Source organism: Bactrocera dorsalis, chromosome 5 (assembly GCF_023373825.1).
Source record: "Bactrocera dorsalis isolate Fly_Bdor chromosome 5, ASM2337382v1, whole genome shotgun sequence".
Lineage (NCBI taxonomy): Eukaryota > Metazoa > Arthropoda > Insecta > Diptera > Tephritidae > Bactrocera > Bactrocera dorsalis.
Window position 1 is genome coordinate 4,461,662 of NC_064307.1, and position 15,950 is coordinate 4,477,611.

Here is a 15,950-nt window from a genome sequence, read left to right on the forward strand (position 1 = left end):
TCATATTGTTACTCTTGGTTGCAGTGTAAAAGCTGAAATAGTTTAAGAGAAAAGCCCTTTCAAAATCAATGCATTTCTGCACAAATATTCTTTTTTGGATGACAGTACGAAAAAATGTGGCAACTACGCGCCGTAACAATGTGAAAACATCACTAATGAGGTGTTCACGCTTTCAACATTTCTTATATACTGAAAACAAAGTTTTTTAAATTTAAAAAGCCACATTTGAAGCATGTATAAGTAATTTATATTCTGAGTGTCCGAAACCATAGCATAAAGTTAGGTGTTTTGTAATCATGAAGTGGAATTCATACAATAACCAAATCAGCTGTTCCTCATAACCACCAACGTCAGAGTATACAGGTATATATTTTATATGCCATTTCCGTTGGCATTAGTTGTAATTTCTTTAAAGTTAGAGCTATCATGTGAATATATATTTTAGTTCGAACTTATTCAGAAATTGTAAAGTAGTATATTGCTCTAAAATTAATATTGAATTTTGTACCCGTTTTTCTAAACATTTGTTAAGAAATAATAATTTTATCTGGCAATGCTAAAAATACCATCGTGTATAGTTGAATAACACGCATGTGGCTTTTGTCGCGTTTTTATCGGAAACAATAGGGGAAAATATATTGGAAACAAAACACACAGCGGCTAAGTTTTCGACATTTGCAAAATCGGAAAAGCGCATTCGAATTGTTAAAAATAACTTCAATGAACCGCTTTTGTTTTTAATATTTTTAATTTAAATAAAAATTTGATTAGAGCAAGTGATGTTTTATGAAGTTCCATAAAAGTGTTATCGAGAGAAAATTTGATAAACCCAGAAAAAAATTGGGTATACATTCTGTAATATACAGACACGCAAATGCTAAAGGTCTCGTTTACGACGTAAAGTTGTAATTAAAACAAAAATTGACTACATCAAATATAAGCGGCAGTCATTAAAAGGCTGTTTGATTAGATCTGTGTAAATTGGAATTCCGCCATAAATCTACTTTATACCCATGCCAGTTTCAGTGTGTGAACCAGTGGCTAACGTTAGCGCAGTTTTGCGGGAATCACTGGGAAATGGGTATTCAAGCAATGGTAGAAACATTTGTAAAACAGGAGGTGTGGGCGACAACTACAATGCCGATGATGATGGATGCCTACAAGCAAAACTTGCTGTTACAGCAAAACGTGTGTTACTATCGAAAATAGAATACGAGGAGGTAACAAACTACGGTCAATCTGTTTTAGGCGCACTAAAATCAAAATATGATATATTAAAAGCTAATACAACTAATAAAAATTCAAACTATGATTACCTCTCTCTTGGGAAAAATTCGGAACAAAATGGTAAGTTGATAGTGCATATATACATACATATATTATCAAACAATAAGAGTTTTTGTATATATTGATTTGAGCACCCATTTGTCACTAATAAAAAATTAATTCATACAAAAATAAACAATTACTTAATAATTATATTTCATCATCCAAAACAGACTCAATTACTAATGCAGCGCCGAATGGTGCTGTTGGAACTCCAAAGCGACAAAATCCTAACGAGTTGCCACAACCAAAGCGAGTGTTATATCCACGAGAAAATGTTATAATTGGTTGGAAAAATTCAGTACGTAAGTGGCATGTCGGAGTCGGTATGATGAATGTCGGAAATACATGCTACCTAAATTCCACATTACAAGCCCTATTTCATGTACCCTCTATGGCGAACTGGCTAATTTCAGATGCCAAACATATAGACGAATGCAATTCCTCGGAGAATTGCATAATTTGTGCAATGATTAAAACTTTGGAGGCATCACAGAATAATCAATCAGCGATTCGCCCATACTTGGTTTATTCAAAACTTAAGTTTATTTGTAAACACCTACTTATGGGCAGACAAGAGGATGCACATGAATTTCTTAGATATTTAGTGGAGGCAATGGAGAAGTGTTTCCTTACCCGTTTTCGAAATTACAAAGAATTAGACCAATATAGCAAAGAAACCACACCGCTCAACCAGATCCTGGGGGGTTATTTAAAATCTGCTGTACGATGTTTAGCATGTGGGCATGTGTCTGTAACTTTCCAACATTTTCAAGATTTACTATTAGATATAAGAAAAGCAGATACAATTGAAGAAGCCTTAGAAGGCTACTTTTCCAGAGAACGTCTTGAAGATATGGGATATAAATGCGAATCTTGCAAAAAAAAAGTGAGTATGTGATATGTTTCTTTCTTAATTAATTTTAAGAAAAATGAGAAACAAGTTGACTAAATTTTATATTATATTAGGCATACACATGTATGCACATATATAAATAACTATTTAAGTTTCAATCTATTATTAATTTTATTTAATAAAAATTAGTTTTTGTATAAATATGTTCTGCACATCTATTAATATTTGTCTCATAAATTCCATATTTTTTCCACATTTTTAGGTATCTGCTACCAAACAATTTTCATTAGAGCGCGCACCAATTGTGCTTTGCATACAGTTAAAACGGTTTTCAGTTATGGGTACCAAGCTTAATAAACAAATTACAATCAAACCACGAATCGACTTATCTAAATTTGTTTCTCGAAAAGAAGTCGGAGAACAATTAACTTACAAATTAGTTGCTATGGTTACCCATTTAGGAGCTTCACAACATTGTGGTCATTACACTGCCATTGGTTTGACCGAAACTGGCTCTTATTACAACTACGATGATAGCTATGTTCGCCCAGTTTCTGTACAGAATGTATGCAATACCAATGCTTATATTATATTTTATGAAATAGATAAACACCAGCGTATTCCAAGTAATACTGAGCCAAGCAGCATAAGTGAAGTTGTTAAGGAAAATTCACAAAAACAAAATGGTTATACAAAAAATGAAAATATATTCCCCTCGGAAATTAGTAGTTCAACAAATTCACAACAACATCTTGACAGTAATTTATTCACCGGAGGTATTAAATCATCACCATCATATATTAATAAACCGTCCACTAGTAATGGATCCATATCTAGTAAGTTATCCGTGAACCGTCAGCTTAATTTCAAATCTCAAACCACTAGCACACCTTTGACATCGAGTGATTCACCATCAACCAAATTCTCATTGCATTCAGAAAATAGAAATATTATTCAACGACCTTCGGAGCAAAACACTAGTACTTTGCAAGGAAAACATTATGATAATAAAGATGTGGAGAAAAAATTAAACTCATCAACTAACGATAACCATGTGGCTTTATCTATTGAAAAAAAGCGTAGTAAAGGTTCAGAGTTGGTACCGCTACATAAAGCAAGTGGAAGCCTGCCAAGTATGCCAACTTTATCCGATGTTCAAAATCAAACTTTAAATCAACCTGCCAAATATTCTGCAATTTCAATCACGCCTTTAAAGAGCCTTGTGCCGTATGAATCTGAAACCGATGAAGAATCGGCGTCAGAAATAGGTTCGGGAGAGAATGAAAAGAAAAAAAAAGATGTCAAAAGTGCTATTAAACGACCTATAGATAGCCCTTCACAGAACACTATCGCAACCATGGAAAATGTAAAGCAAAAAAGGATGGCTATTTTGAGTGAAAATGATTGCAATCCTGCTCCTAAGCAAACAATCACATGCAAAACTGATTTGAATACCAACAAAGCAGACGAAACAAATACCAATCGCTCAAAGGGTAAACATAAAGTTGATATATTTGATGAAATTTTTAATCAAAAGAAATGTGTTAGTAGCAAGGATGAGGATTTCATAAATAAATCATCACACGATGAGGAAGAACGTGATGATAATATAGTGACATCGAGTGTATCTCGTCCACCGTTTGTACGTTCACATTCTACACCACCATCACCACCTGTTATTAAAACGAAAACAGGTTTATGGCAAGTTACTACATTGCAGCCAGTGACTGCGTGTATCAGTCCGCCGGAGAAAAAAGTTTTAAAAAATGTTAAGAACCCATTCGCCAAGAAATCATTAGATACGTTCAATAAACGTCCGAAGCCCAAATCAGAAGTGAAGTCTGAAAAGACTTTTGCCGGTAATGGATATAGATGTAGCAATATAACTGAAGATTCCGTATCGGGTTTGTTGAAGCAGTCCCATCGCGGTTATGGAGTTCCCGTACTTTCGTGGAAGGGAGAACAAACAAAAATATCTAAAGAGGTAAACGTTTGTTTGAGGATTTTAGAATATATGAATAGTTTTTAGTGCTTTTTGAATATTTATGTACATGTTTATTATTGTTTTTGAATTTTGAATCTCACCAATTATTTTTATTTATCTTAAAAAAGGTGGAAATAGATGCTCAACAGCAACGGCAACACGACTGGCATAACGATGAAGATGCTGAAATCGACCGTGGACGTCAGAAAAAAGTTAAAAAAGAAGAGTCTTCACATTTGGATAATCGAATCCCGGGATGTAACCCGTTTCAAGAACAAGAAAATCAAAGACGTTGGAGAGCCAGCGGGGCCACAAATAGAAACTATAGCGGATATGTTCGACATCAATTCCAACGCAGCAAATTCAAGTTTCAACGGTTCAATTCAAAGTTCCAGCGAATGTCTGCGATGTCTTATAAGCGAAATAATCACAGATTGAATAACAGTTATACACGACGGAACTCATAACATAGCAATAAAATGATTTCTATAACTATAAATATTAATTATTTTTCAATATAACTTAAGTGACTGCTCGATTAAAATAGCTGAATAGAAATTATCCTTCGACAGAGACGCAGTAAAAAATATTTATTAAGTAAAAATAAGAAAATAGCACACAGTGCAGAAAGTATATAATATTAAGTAGGAATGTATTTAATAGTGTAGGGGAAATTGCATTACCTACTTGTAAATTTTTGCGATTTCTTCGGGATACTGCATATTATATAACTGTACCACCACTTATAATTTCCGTCATTAATCTTGCTTTATAATAAACAATAGTTATTTACTTACAACTGAAGTTGAAAGTTCCACATAAATTGTGAACAAAAGACTATATTGTACAATAGATGAAATTTTAATCATTTTTTAAGGTTTCAATTAAAATAAAATATAAATATTATTATATACATATATAAAAGTGTATCTGATTTTTTAATGCTGAAAGCAGCATACGAAAGTTTCGCCCGATTTAAAGATTATATGTGGTATATTACTATCTCCGTTTTCCTCGTCCTGAAGAATGGCCTCGCTTGAACCGATTATGTTTAGTTTTATTTCCAAATGTACCATTTTCGTTTGACTTAGATTTATGCTTCAGTGCACGTCTAGCTTTGTGTTGTTTCTTCTTATCCGCTCGTTCTTTTTGTTTGAAAATCTTGCTTTTTTTAAATTCTTTTAATGCTTTCTTTTTCTTTAATCTATCTAACGTTTTTTTGTTTCCTATTTTTCCTAACTCTGACAATGGGTTGTCTACTTGTTTGGGTTTCTTCTCCTTTTCTTTTTCTACTGATTCAACATTCAATTCCATTCCTGGTATAGAATTTATATGGAAGCCTTTGTCAGTGGATTCGCTTGAGTTAGAATCATTATCGCTTTCTTCATCCAAGTTTTTATTTCCTGGTGCCAATTCTATAACATTTATTTCGACCTCATCGTCTTCATACTCCTTTTCAAGTACCTTTTCCTCTATTTCGGGATCCAGGACAAGTGGTTGAAATGTTTTCTTCATATTTGCCATGCTGTTTTTAATATCATTTCTGATCCTCTTGCGTTCCTCTTTAATTTCACGCTCAAGTTGTTCTTTGGCACGAGCTCGACGTTCATTTTTTCGTTTTTGGAAACCAGTCAAAAAGTTTCTGTATAAAAACGTTAATAATTATTATATAAATACACATAAAGCTCATCTATAATAATAAATAAATTTGTAATGTACTAACTTCCTTTTTAGTGAATCAAACACAATTTCTTTTTTCTTCATTGTAGCACATTTACTTTTTATAAACTCGACCGCAGTCTGAACCAATATATTACAAATATCGATAAATTTTGCTGGTTATTTTTGGAAAAATCGATTAATCCAAATGCTTAATAAATTCCGTTGCTATTCACAATATACGAGTACATCAAGAATGATGAGTACATCTATCATTCTTGCGAGTACATCAATTGTATTTGCTTTTTTTTGTTGTACCAGCGGAAAACATAATTTTGGGGAATGCTTGAATTCTTTATTGCAAAAGATTTAGCATTACTATTTTTTCTTGAGTTGAGGGAATAGAATTTTCAATCTATAACCACCAGCATATTGTTACATTTTAATATACTCTTAGGTGCAATGTGATCCCTATTTGGAAACATCGATTCCAGGGCTTTTATGCGCCCGCAAACTGCTATGCATTTAGCAGGTGTTCTGGAGTTTTAGACTCCTTGTAAATTTTATTTAACATTAATAACGCATAACTTTTTGCACACTAAGTAGGAAATATTTATTTGTGTTCATTTACATATTATTTTAGTCAACCAGATAGCCAGAATTGTTATTTTAATTGTCGAAATGCGCCGTATTCTTTATTCCACTCTATATATTGAGCTAAGTCATCTTTTGACACGCTCGGGCGCACACTTTGCAAAGCTGACATAAAATCGTCGATATTTACTGGGCGCACCTGAAACAATATTAATAAAAGACTATTTAAAGAATTTTTAGGATCGCTTTCTCAATGTCTTGTTGGTGGCCATCTGACAGTTAAGGTAACCAAGACACCTTCTTCCGGTAAAGAACCTTTTTTTTTAACCAGAACTTACTGACAGATGGCTGCTAACAAGACATGAAAACTGGCCTTAGGCTATTACATTATCTTTTACTATATGGGGAATCTGGTCCGGTGGTATTGAACGCAATGGCTCCATGGAAGCTTCACGGCAAAGAATATCCATGTCTGCACCGGAGTACCCCTTAGTTTGATTTCCAACTTCCTGTATATTACTTTCATCTAAATCATTACATACAGTTCCCAACAGATTTTTTAGAATTTGTTTTCGAGCACTTATTTCCGGAAGGGGAATGTATAAACGTCGGGCAAAGCGCCTTCGTGCGGCATCATCTAACTCCTGTGGCCTATTAGTAGCGCCCACAATAAGCACCCGATCTTCATCATTCGTTGCAGCACCATCCAATTGCACCAAAAACTCGTTCTATCAAGATTTTTTTTATCAAACAAATTCCTAAATTAATTAATGTTTTTACATTTAATATTTAAGTACATACTTTTAATTTACGTGAGCTATCATGTTCAGATTCTGAGCGTTTTGACAAAAGAGAATCTACCTCATCGATAAATACTACCTTTGATAAAGGAAAATGCAAATAAATTATTCAAATAATTAAAAAATAATAATAATAAATGAAAAACTCACCGACGGTTGATAAACAGCAGCCACGGCAAATAGCGCTCTCACCATTTTTTCCCCTTCACCAACCCATTTTGATGTCAAAGCAGAGGAGCTAATACTAAAAAATGTTGACTGCGATTGAGAAGCAATGCATTTACCAATAAGCGTTTTTCCCGTGCCTGGAGGTCCAAAAAGCAATATACCACGAGGAGGACGACGTAAACCAGTAAATATATCAGGCCGCAGTAAGGGGTAGACTACAGCTTCTTTAATAATCGATTTTACGTATTCTAAACCAGCGATATCATCCCAATCTATTAAGTATTAGCAAATTTCAGAAAGGTTTTCATTTCTAATATCATATTTGCATACCCATGTTCTTATATTTGTGCATTATTTCATTTTTAATTAGATCAACCATTTTTGAATCTATATTTTTAAGTCTCTCATCAATGTCTTCAGGGGTTGAATTCAGTGGTGGTGATTGGGTATGATGCGGTGATGAATTCATACTAAATGTATTGGTCAATTTTGTTAAAACAGAAAGATCAAACATAATTTTTTACTTATACGACATATCTAATATTTTAAAAGCAACCTGTCTTTTGCTACTGGTGAAACAAATCCTGACTTCATTGTCCTACGAGAGCCCAAAACCTTTTTTGTTATGCCATAATTAAAATACATTGGTACTTCTGCTTTCTTAGGAGGATTTAGCATGTCTTTTAAATCATTGTCGCCACTGTTGCTGTCATTAGTATTTGCTTTCTACAAAAATCTGCAAGATCTGAAACGATCCTAAAAGCAAATTTCTAAAATAACCTTACTTGAATAGTTTTAGTCAATAGTATTTCTCGAGCTGTTCGAAATTGGTTTTCTCCAATAGACGGTTGTTGTTCTTTAATGTTGGCTTTTCCACAGCTTAGGAATTCTTTTGTAATTTTATTGTTCGATGCCTCAACACTTTCAATAAGTTTAGGTTGGGTTTGTTGATGTCCAAAGCTTAATGCACTTTTTCTCGGATATACGTCTTCATTCTGATTACAGAGTGTTTCAGGTTTTTCTCTGTAACTTGAATTTTGCAAACGCCTCAAATCATCGTCAGTTACTTCCATTTTTTTACAACTTTCATAAACACCGCTACATGAAGACTCAAAATCTGAGTCTTCAAATACGTAAATATTTTTCTTATAATCCTTGGACAGGGGAATGTGATTATTCTTTTTCAAAAGCGATTTTACCGAATCCACACGTTGCTTCTTATATTCGTCTAGGGTGTTAGAATTCAAACGAGCATAATGATGTTGTAGTAGTGCGTAGACTTCAGTTTTTGGCAAATTACTTAAATATAAATAAATAGTTAATTGATTATACTAGTTTTGATAAGCGTACAAGGGAAACCCACTGTTCTGGATCTTGTAATAAAATAAGCTGCCGTCGCCATGCCGCTGCTTTTTCCGAAGCACTAGAAGATGAAGAGTTCCAAATATTTTCATCGACAACATATTGCCTAGCGCAATCCTTTCTCTTTTCGCACATTTCCTTCAAATTGTTCAAAATCAAATACCCGCTTTAAAATTCTTGACATAAACAGTGGGCATTGCCAGATAAAACTGTGACGTTCAAATTCAATCATAAATATACTAGTTCACAGTAAATATTATTTATTAACAAGAATGTTTATCAGTACTTTCCTATCGATAATGTTTGAAGTATATAAGTATGTACTGTCAAAGATCTACGAAAATAAAATACCAATATGTATGAAGATGAATATTAATCTTGTATTTAAATGTACAATAAATAGAGTTGACAGAAGGTTCGTACTTGTTGAAGCTAGTATACTATACATAATCTATAGAAACCAAAACCATGACCAAAAGCTTTCGATCTGCCGATATAGACGACAATAACTTAGTAGTCGAATACAAAACGTAGTTAAAAAATTACTACCCAATGACGATTTCAAGCTTGCCTACTGAGGTCACGCTCCAGTGCTCAAGCAGATTACTCAAGGCGATGATGCTACAAGGATATCAATTTGTTGCACATCTGCCTATATATTCATTCAACTTACAATAAATAATTCTATTACCAAATGAAAAATTATGTATGAATTAATTTCATATATGTATGTATGTATGTAATTCGATGAATTTATGCATATAGTATTTAACTTCACCAATGCTTTTGCTAAGTTTTAAAGTATTCTATATTCATACATATATTATTACACAAATGTAGATATTGTTTCGCAATGATTATAAATATATACACAAATGTATATAGGTATGTACATAAATGGAGCCTTAGTCGGCAACTGATTCATATTTTCTATGTATTTTTCCATTTAAGGCGATTCAAGTAATAGAACATATTTGATTAAAAAAAAAAAACAATTTATGGCTAATCCTTTTAGTTTACAAATACTATTTCTATTCTATACTTATATATATATAATGTAAAATACCAGCTCCTTTACGGTCCTTTAAAATTGAATGGAATCGCCATCGTTTGTGGGCTAGTAAATTTATCCAAGTCGGAATTAGCAGTTTCTACGGGATCTACCAAGTGACCGATAGGCAAGTTCGACGAGGAGGGACTTGGTTGATTCTGCTGACCCATATAATTTGGTAAGGGCCGGGGCATTCGATGAATCGGGGGATTAAAATATGGTTGCACCCCAATTGCCATATGTGGGTTGTTTGTTTGAGCTATAGATGGGGGCACAGTGTAATTTTGATTAAGTGAATGATGTGGATGTGTATTTTGTAGCATTGTATGTGGAAATCCAGGCATATATGGTTCTGATGTAGCCGACATTACTTTAGGGACTACTGTTGGTGGTACACCTATAACTGGAATACGGGTGTGTGATGTGATTGGTGTATTTTGCGATATAGGAGGGTGAGTTACGGGTAAAGGTAACAATCCCATTGAAATATTTGTACGTGTGCTAACAGCGTCTTTTGGAGAATCTTGTCGCTTTGGTAATAAATGATTCGCTATCGGCCCAGATGAGATTGTATGAATGGTGTTACCCTTTATGCTATTAGGCGATGTACTCGGCAATGTGACATTACTAATTTCTGTGTGGTGCACATTTTCGATTGGCGAATAAATTTTAAGATTTATTTTCGGGCTTCCAGTCTGTTGCAGTGCTGAAGTTGAAGAAATCACTTTTGGAGAAAGATTTTCATTTCTATTCGGGCGGGTGAATGTTGCAAGGGTATCCTTTTTACTTGTATGCAAATGTGGTGCTACCGCGGTAATTGGTGACTGCATGTAAAGTGGAGATTGTGAATCAGCATGAGTAACTATGCCAATACTACTTGATGTTAAACACTTCGGATTAAGAAGTCGTGGAGGTATTGGTCTTTCCATTTGCGATACATACATTGAATGAACAACTCCATCGAAGTGAAAGTATAAAAGTGGTGTTGGTGTATGAGTTCGCAAATAAATTGGCTGCTCCAAATTTGTAGGTGGAAAACCATTTGGGGGTGGCGGTGGCTGTTGGTCCTTTTTATTGGAGCTTCCTTTTTGCTTTTCTTTACGGACTTTATCTTCGAACAAATTATAACATGATGGCGTAATCCCATGTTTCTTCTTCAATCTGCGCATCTTCACACGTATTTTCGCTTCTATCACCTTACGGTCTTCTTCGTCACTATTGTGATTTGGAAAGACTCCATCTTCGAAATTTACTTGTTTCTTCTTCGGTGCACTGTAAGAATAAATAAAACGGACTTATGTATCTACGAATATTTGCAATAAACATCAGGTTTTTTTTTACCTCACCAAGCCGGTCTGCAATGAATTTGTTTCACCATCCAATGCCTTCAAAATACTGCGTTTGTTTTTCTCACCGTTAGAACCGGAATTTTCTTCTATAACCTCTTCATTAGAACTATCTTTTTTTATTCGATTTTCACTATCGGCATGTGTATTTCCTGCGACGTTACCTGTTAGCAAGTCACTACATGGAACAATTTCAAGTACATTTCCCTTTTGCACTGCTACCGTGGCTTTGGGTAGCTCCTTTAGTAATGGTGACGGTTGATTATATCCGAAAGGCTGTGTACCAAAACGATTGTAGTAAAAGTTGGATGTATTCACGTTCATGTGCTGCTGTATTGATGAAAATACCTCTGATTCATCTGTACCAACAGGTCTAAGGTTTGGGTATGACTGTTGAATGGCATGTGTTGGAGGGCCACTAGCTCCAGAGTTTGTAATGTGTACGTATTGGTTTGCGTAAAAGCTATTGGTGTCGCCTGGTAAAGACATATAAGCTGCTGGCCCATACTGACCATAATGACCGTAATCTTCGTATGCTTGAATGTTATTGTTATTTTCATTGTTACCAGAAGACGGTCCATTGAGCACGATATTTATACGGGCATCCAAAGATATTCTATTCGGCGAGTGATTGAAGTAATATGATGTGCTGCTATGGTGGGTGGGATGTTGTTTATAAAGCCGATGTTTTGGTGATAATGATCGATGTCTGCTACTATCGTAAGATTTTTCAGACGGTGATGTAGTTCTCTTACTCGGTGAACGGGAGATAGAACGAGACCGTCGTTCTGGAGAAAAGCTGCCACGGCGTGAGACAGTTGGAGATAAATTGGGGTCTGTGGGTGGAGAGGGCGGTTTAAAAGGCAAAGGCGAACGAGAATATCGACCACCGCGATGGCGATTAGGAGGCGAACATGGAGATCGAGAATGTGAGCGAGAATCCCTTCTGGGTGAATGTTTCCGGAATCGGTCGTCGATATTTAAAAGGGATCGACGTTTTCTAGGAATTGGGCTGATATCACCGGAACGCCGACTAATTTGCCGGCTGAAACTGGGACTACGACTCCGGCTTCGGCGCTCGAAATTACGGTAGCGTGTTGGCTTTGAAAAACCACTGCGTCTTTGAGGCGATATGCAGCGTCCGCCACTATTTCTAGAGGGACTCACAGACAGTGAACGCACTCGTCCTCGCCTCGACCGAGACCTTGATTGGAGAGTATGGTGGGATATTATTGGTGATCGGCGACGTTTTTGATGATGAGCAGATGTTGACTCCTTAGTTTCCATTATAGGCTTGACTATTGCAACTTCTTTTGCGGGTTTTGGTAGTTTAACCGTAGAGTTATTTTTCTCAAGGGAATCTATTGCTTGTTTAGAATTTTCCATATCATTATCTACTTCGAATATAGCAGAAGTTTTAGGCAACTTCACAGGAGATATAGTCAATTTAATTACTTCTCGATTTGTGCTAAATATATTTGAAACTTCGGGTATACCGTCCTTGTTTGGCAATTTTTGTAAGGACTGCACGAACTGTCCTCGCGTGCATGAAGCCGATTGTATTGAGTCCACTGTCGGTTGGATGTTTGTATCCAAATCGCTGTGACTTTCTTTTTCAATCTTTACTGATTTATTTGCTGAAGAGTCCATAAATTTATTTAAAATGATATTTTTCTCGTGTAAGAAAAGTTTCTCCATTTTCAATAATTCATCGCTTATTTCATCAGCTGAATCATAATTAGCGCGCATCATTTGTATTCGTAATAAGTTTGCTTCCAGATTTTCTAATTTCTTTAGATCTCTGGCAACATTTGGCTTCGAATCATCCTTTGAGGCGGTAAGCGGTGTCGCTTTTTCTCCATCAGATGAACGACGTTTGATGACTTTTTCGGATGCGTTTTCATTAATGCATGCTGCATTTGAATCATTGTTTTTAATAATATCCGTATCATTACTATCGTCCGATGCTGAATCACTTGAGCTCGTAGTACTAGACGAGCCCGATGATGAGACCGAGGAATCAGATGATGAAGAGGAAGAGGACGAATAAGAAGTGGATGATGTCGATAATTGTTCGATTTCTTTCTCCTTATTAGTCTTGCTGATTGACATGTTTTCACTTGACCTCAGATCACTTTCAATATCAGCATTTTCAACACTTTTCATAAATTGATTATATAATAATTGCATATCTTTTGTTTCCTGACAAACTATATTTGGCCTTTGATGTTTTTTGGAATCGTAACTGAATTTCGGTGAAGGGCATAATTGAGGAGGTGGTGAATTTTTTGGAGTTGTACTTTGCACTTTTGAATTTGAATCTGATTCTGCACTGTCCAGAATACTTGACGATGGACTTTCCATTCCGATATTTGTGACATTTTTAGAAGTTTGCTGATTTATATTTGGAAAAACTGAGTTTAAATCCATTTCGTCATCATCATTCTCCCAATTATCCGAATAGTCATCTGTATCTGGACTGCCGTTGTTAACACACGTTACAAATTTCGAAAGCACACAAGGAGAATCTTCTAAAGAACTTGTAAGTTTGTCAGATTCTCTTTTTACAAATTGTGAGTTTTCAATTGGTTTTTGCTTAAAATTTGACGAATTTAGATTGACAGAAATGTTATTAACACTTTTGCCATCAGAGCAATCAAGAGAATAATCTGGATCACCTTTTGTATTCTTCCCTACATCAACCTTTGATTCTTCGAAGATATCGAAAGATTTGCCTTTTAATTTAGTTTCGGTTAGGGATTCATGTACCAATTCTTTCTCTTTAATACGTTTCTTTGAAAGTTTTCCGGGTAGTTTGTCCTCTGTTTTTGAACTATTAGGTGATGTGTTACCAATCGGCAAGTTCAAGCCCTCACATTTTTTTGTTGAAAGTTTCTTAGGATGACCAATTCCTATATGCTCAAGAGATTTTTTTAATAGTTTTTCCTTAGTTGCTTGTATGACTTCAAGTTTAAGTTCATCATCATCAAGTAGTCTGCCTATTCGATCTTGAATTTCTTGAAGCTTGTTTGTTATCTGAATATTCGATGATGAGTTTGAAGAGTTTTTCACGTCGATAGCCGGAGAATCTTGCTTTGGTGGAGTCAAACTTGCAAACATATCCAAAATTTGAGGTTTCGACGAGTTGACAGTTTTACTCGAAGCATTTGTATTTTCGTTATTTGTGTCTGCTTGTAAAGAACTTGGGACTACGCTCTCTGCAATTGGGTTTTCATAGCTGACGTTTGGTTCTGAATTATTAATTTTCATTGAAAAAACTTCGTCATTTGCAAATATGGAATTTTTTAACGGTTGTAATTGTAATGTTTCTCGAATTTTTCTAATTTTCTTTCTTTTACTCGATTTTCGTCTACTTTTGGGACTTGACTGACTTGACTTGCTTTCCTCCCGCTCTTTCGACTTTTTGTTCTTTTTCTTTTTCGAAATATTTAATTCCGATGCTTTCTTACTATTTTTAGAAGAATTCCTATCATGTAAATTGTATGCATAAGATATGGAAGGTTTGGTTTTGGTCCACCTAAATTAAGAAATTTTATATTATGTAGTTTGTTAAAAACTTTACTATAGACTTACAGTAACTGTGAATAAGGTATAGTGGGTTGAACTATTGAATGGCAAGACTCCTCCGATGGTGCGTTAAAACCCCCTGGATTATATTGTGAACGGAATCGTGGGAATCGTGTACGGTTGTGTTTGTGGAAATCATCTCCCCTATGCCGGAAATCAGTACGGTAAGTTCTCATAAATGGATTATATGAGCGATAATTCGTATTGTTATTCATTCCTGTAAATCCACGAGAAAAATTGGACGCTACATTAGTTGTAGGTGTAACAAAATCCAATGGCGGCAATAGTGGCATTGAAACAGCACTACCAATGGATCGCATGCTTTCGAATGACTCTACAATAGGTCGAGTAGAATTTATATGATCTTCATGGATGTTCTTCTTTTTAGTTTTTTTTATAGAATCATCTTGATACCTATCAGGAATATGATCTGCAGTGGCGTCAACCTTGTTTTCTAAGTTTATAAAATATATGGGAAAATATTCTTATTCGATATTTGTAATTTTTGAATGAATGCCTGTTACCTTCTTTAGTACTTTTGTGTCTCCTTTGTTCCTTTTTCTTATTTTTATTTTGGAGTGATAAGAACTCCGACTTCTGTTCTTTCTTACGTTCTAGTTCTTCCTTCCGTTTAATTGCGTCTAATTCCAGTATAGCACGCACTTTCTCTGCACATTTGTCAGTCTCTTTCTTAGAGACTGATTTCACGAAGGGTAAATATTGGTGTGTACCACATTTGGTATTTATTTCCTCAGACGTTTTTGGCTTCATTGACTCAGAGCCATGTGGAGGTGTTTTCACTTCACCAGGTTCTAAACTGCTGTCACCCTCCTCCATTAGTATATTGGTCTTCGCACTGTCTTCTTTGCAATTGATTAAAGACATGCCTTAATTCAGTCCGCTTATATACTAAATATAAATACGGTGATATTGACAAATACAACTTGCTTATCACTACAACTATATACTTTTCGTATGTAATATTGCAAATGGCAAAAGTTTTACAACGTTCACACTGTCACCAGTTAAACCGTAGTGAAAAATGTAATTGAAAAATTAATATTTTCACATTTTTAAATATCTTCAAAAGAACTAAACTCCAATCTAAAGATTTGTACATAAGCAAAGATAAAATCGAAGTTTATAGTTGTGAGCTAAACCTATCGAAATATCGATTGCAGCGATTACTTCATAACAAATAACTACAGGAACACAC

General features: G+C 35.0%; 4 protein-coding genes across 4 annotated transcripts; 1 reads left to right on the forward strand and 3 right to left on the reverse strand.

The window, feature by feature from the left end:
• The first annotated feature begins 557 nt into the window (after positions 1 to 557).
• On the forward strand, positions 558 to 5,090 carry LOC105226503 (ubiquitin carboxyl-terminal hydrolase 36). Its single transcript, XM_011205394.4, has 4 exons — positions 558 to 1,347; positions 1,500 to 2,215; positions 2,445 to 4,166; positions 4,295 to 5,090. The coding sequence occupies exons 1-4, from the start codon at positions 1,014 to 1,016 to the stop codon at positions 4,631 to 4,633; spliced, it is 3,111 nt and encodes a 1,036-aa protein (XP_011203696.2). The 5' UTR covers positions 558 to 1,013; the 3' UTR covers positions 4,634 to 5,090.
• On the reverse strand, positions 5,005 to 6,045 carry LOC105226502 (nucleolar protein 12). Its single transcript, XM_011205393.4, has 2 exons — positions 5,890 to 6,045; positions 5,005 to 5,808 (listed from the first exon to the last, which is right to left on the reverse strand). Exons 1-2 carry the CDS (start codon positions 5,928 to 5,930, stop codon positions 5,166 to 5,168), a joined length of 684 nt encoding a protein of 227 aa, XP_011203695.2. The 5' UTR covers positions 5,931 to 6,045; the 3' UTR covers positions 5,005 to 5,165.
• Positions 6,046 to 6,184: 139 nt separating this feature from the next.
• On the reverse strand, positions 6,185 to 9,283 carry LOC105226501 (fidgetin-like protein 1). The gene is made up of 9 exons (XM_011205392.4): positions 9,173 to 9,283; positions 8,751 to 9,083; positions 8,173 to 8,686; positions 7,944 to 8,113; positions 7,718 to 7,857; positions 7,370 to 7,659; positions 7,221 to 7,298; positions 6,806 to 7,147; positions 6,185 to 6,618 (listed from the first exon to the last, which is right to left on the reverse strand). Exons 2-9 carry the CDS (start codon positions 8,882 to 8,884, stop codon positions 6,490 to 6,492), a joined length of 1,797 nt encoding a protein of 598 aa, XP_011203694.2. The 5' UTR covers positions 8,885 to 9,083; positions 9,173 to 9,283; the 3' UTR covers positions 6,185 to 6,489.
• LOC105226500 (NK-tumor recognition protein) lies at positions 9,108 to 15,893 on the reverse strand. The gene is made up of 4 exons (XM_011205390.4): positions 15,259 to 15,893; positions 14,741 to 15,188; positions 11,142 to 14,684; positions 9,108 to 11,072 (listed from the first exon to the last, which is right to left on the reverse strand). The coding sequence occupies exons 1-4, from the start codon at positions 15,617 to 15,619 to the stop codon at positions 9,824 to 9,826; spliced, it is 5,601 nt and encodes a 1,866-aa protein (XP_011203692.2). The 5' UTR covers positions 15,620 to 15,893; the 3' UTR covers positions 9,108 to 9,823.
• Between the last annotated feature and the right edge of the window lie 57 nt (positions 15,894 to 15,950).

Coding starts and splice junctions, on each gene's coding strand:
- LOC105226503 (XM_011205394.4), top strand. CDS start 1,014: ATGCCAGTTTCAGTGTGTGAACCAGTGGCTAACGTTAGCGCAGTTTTG. Junction 1,348..1,499: donor GAAAAATTCGGAACAAAATG/GTAAGTTGATAG, acceptor CATCCAAAACAG/ACTCAATTACTAATGCAGCG. Junction 2,216..2,444: donor GCGAATCTTGCAAAAAAAAA/GTGAGTATGTGA, acceptor CCACATTTTTAG/GTATCTGCTACCAAACAATT.
- LOC105226502 (XM_011205393.4), bottom strand. CDS start 5,930: ATGAAGAAAAAAGAAATTGTGTTTGATTCACTAAAAAGGAA. Junction 5,809..5,889: donor TTTGATTCACTAAAAAGGAA/GTTAGTACATTA, acceptor GTTTTTATACAG/AAACTTTTTGACTGGTTTCC.
- LOC105226501 (XM_011205392.4), bottom strand. CDS start 8,884: ATGTGCGAAAAGAGAAAGGATTGCGCTAGGCAATATGTTGTCGATGAA. Junction 8,114..8,172: donor TATTGACTAAAACTATTCAA/GTAAGGTTATTT, acceptor AGATTTTTGTAG/AAAGCAAATACTAATGACAG. Junction 7,660..7,717: donor GCACAAATATAAGAACATGG/GTATGCAAATAT, acceptor AATACTTAATAG/ATTGGGATGATATCGCTGGT.
- LOC105226500 (XM_011205390.4), bottom strand. CDS start 15,619: ATGTCTTTAATCAATTGCAAAGAAGACAGTGCGAAGACCAATATACTA. Junction 14,685..14,740: donor ATACCTTATTCACAGTTACT/GTAAGTCTATAG, acceptor TTCTTAATTTAG/GTGGACCAAAACCAAACCTT. Junction 11,073..11,141: donor TTGCAGACCGGCTTGGTGAG/GTAAAAAAAAAC, acceptor TTATTCTTACAG/TGCACCGAAGAAGAAACAAG.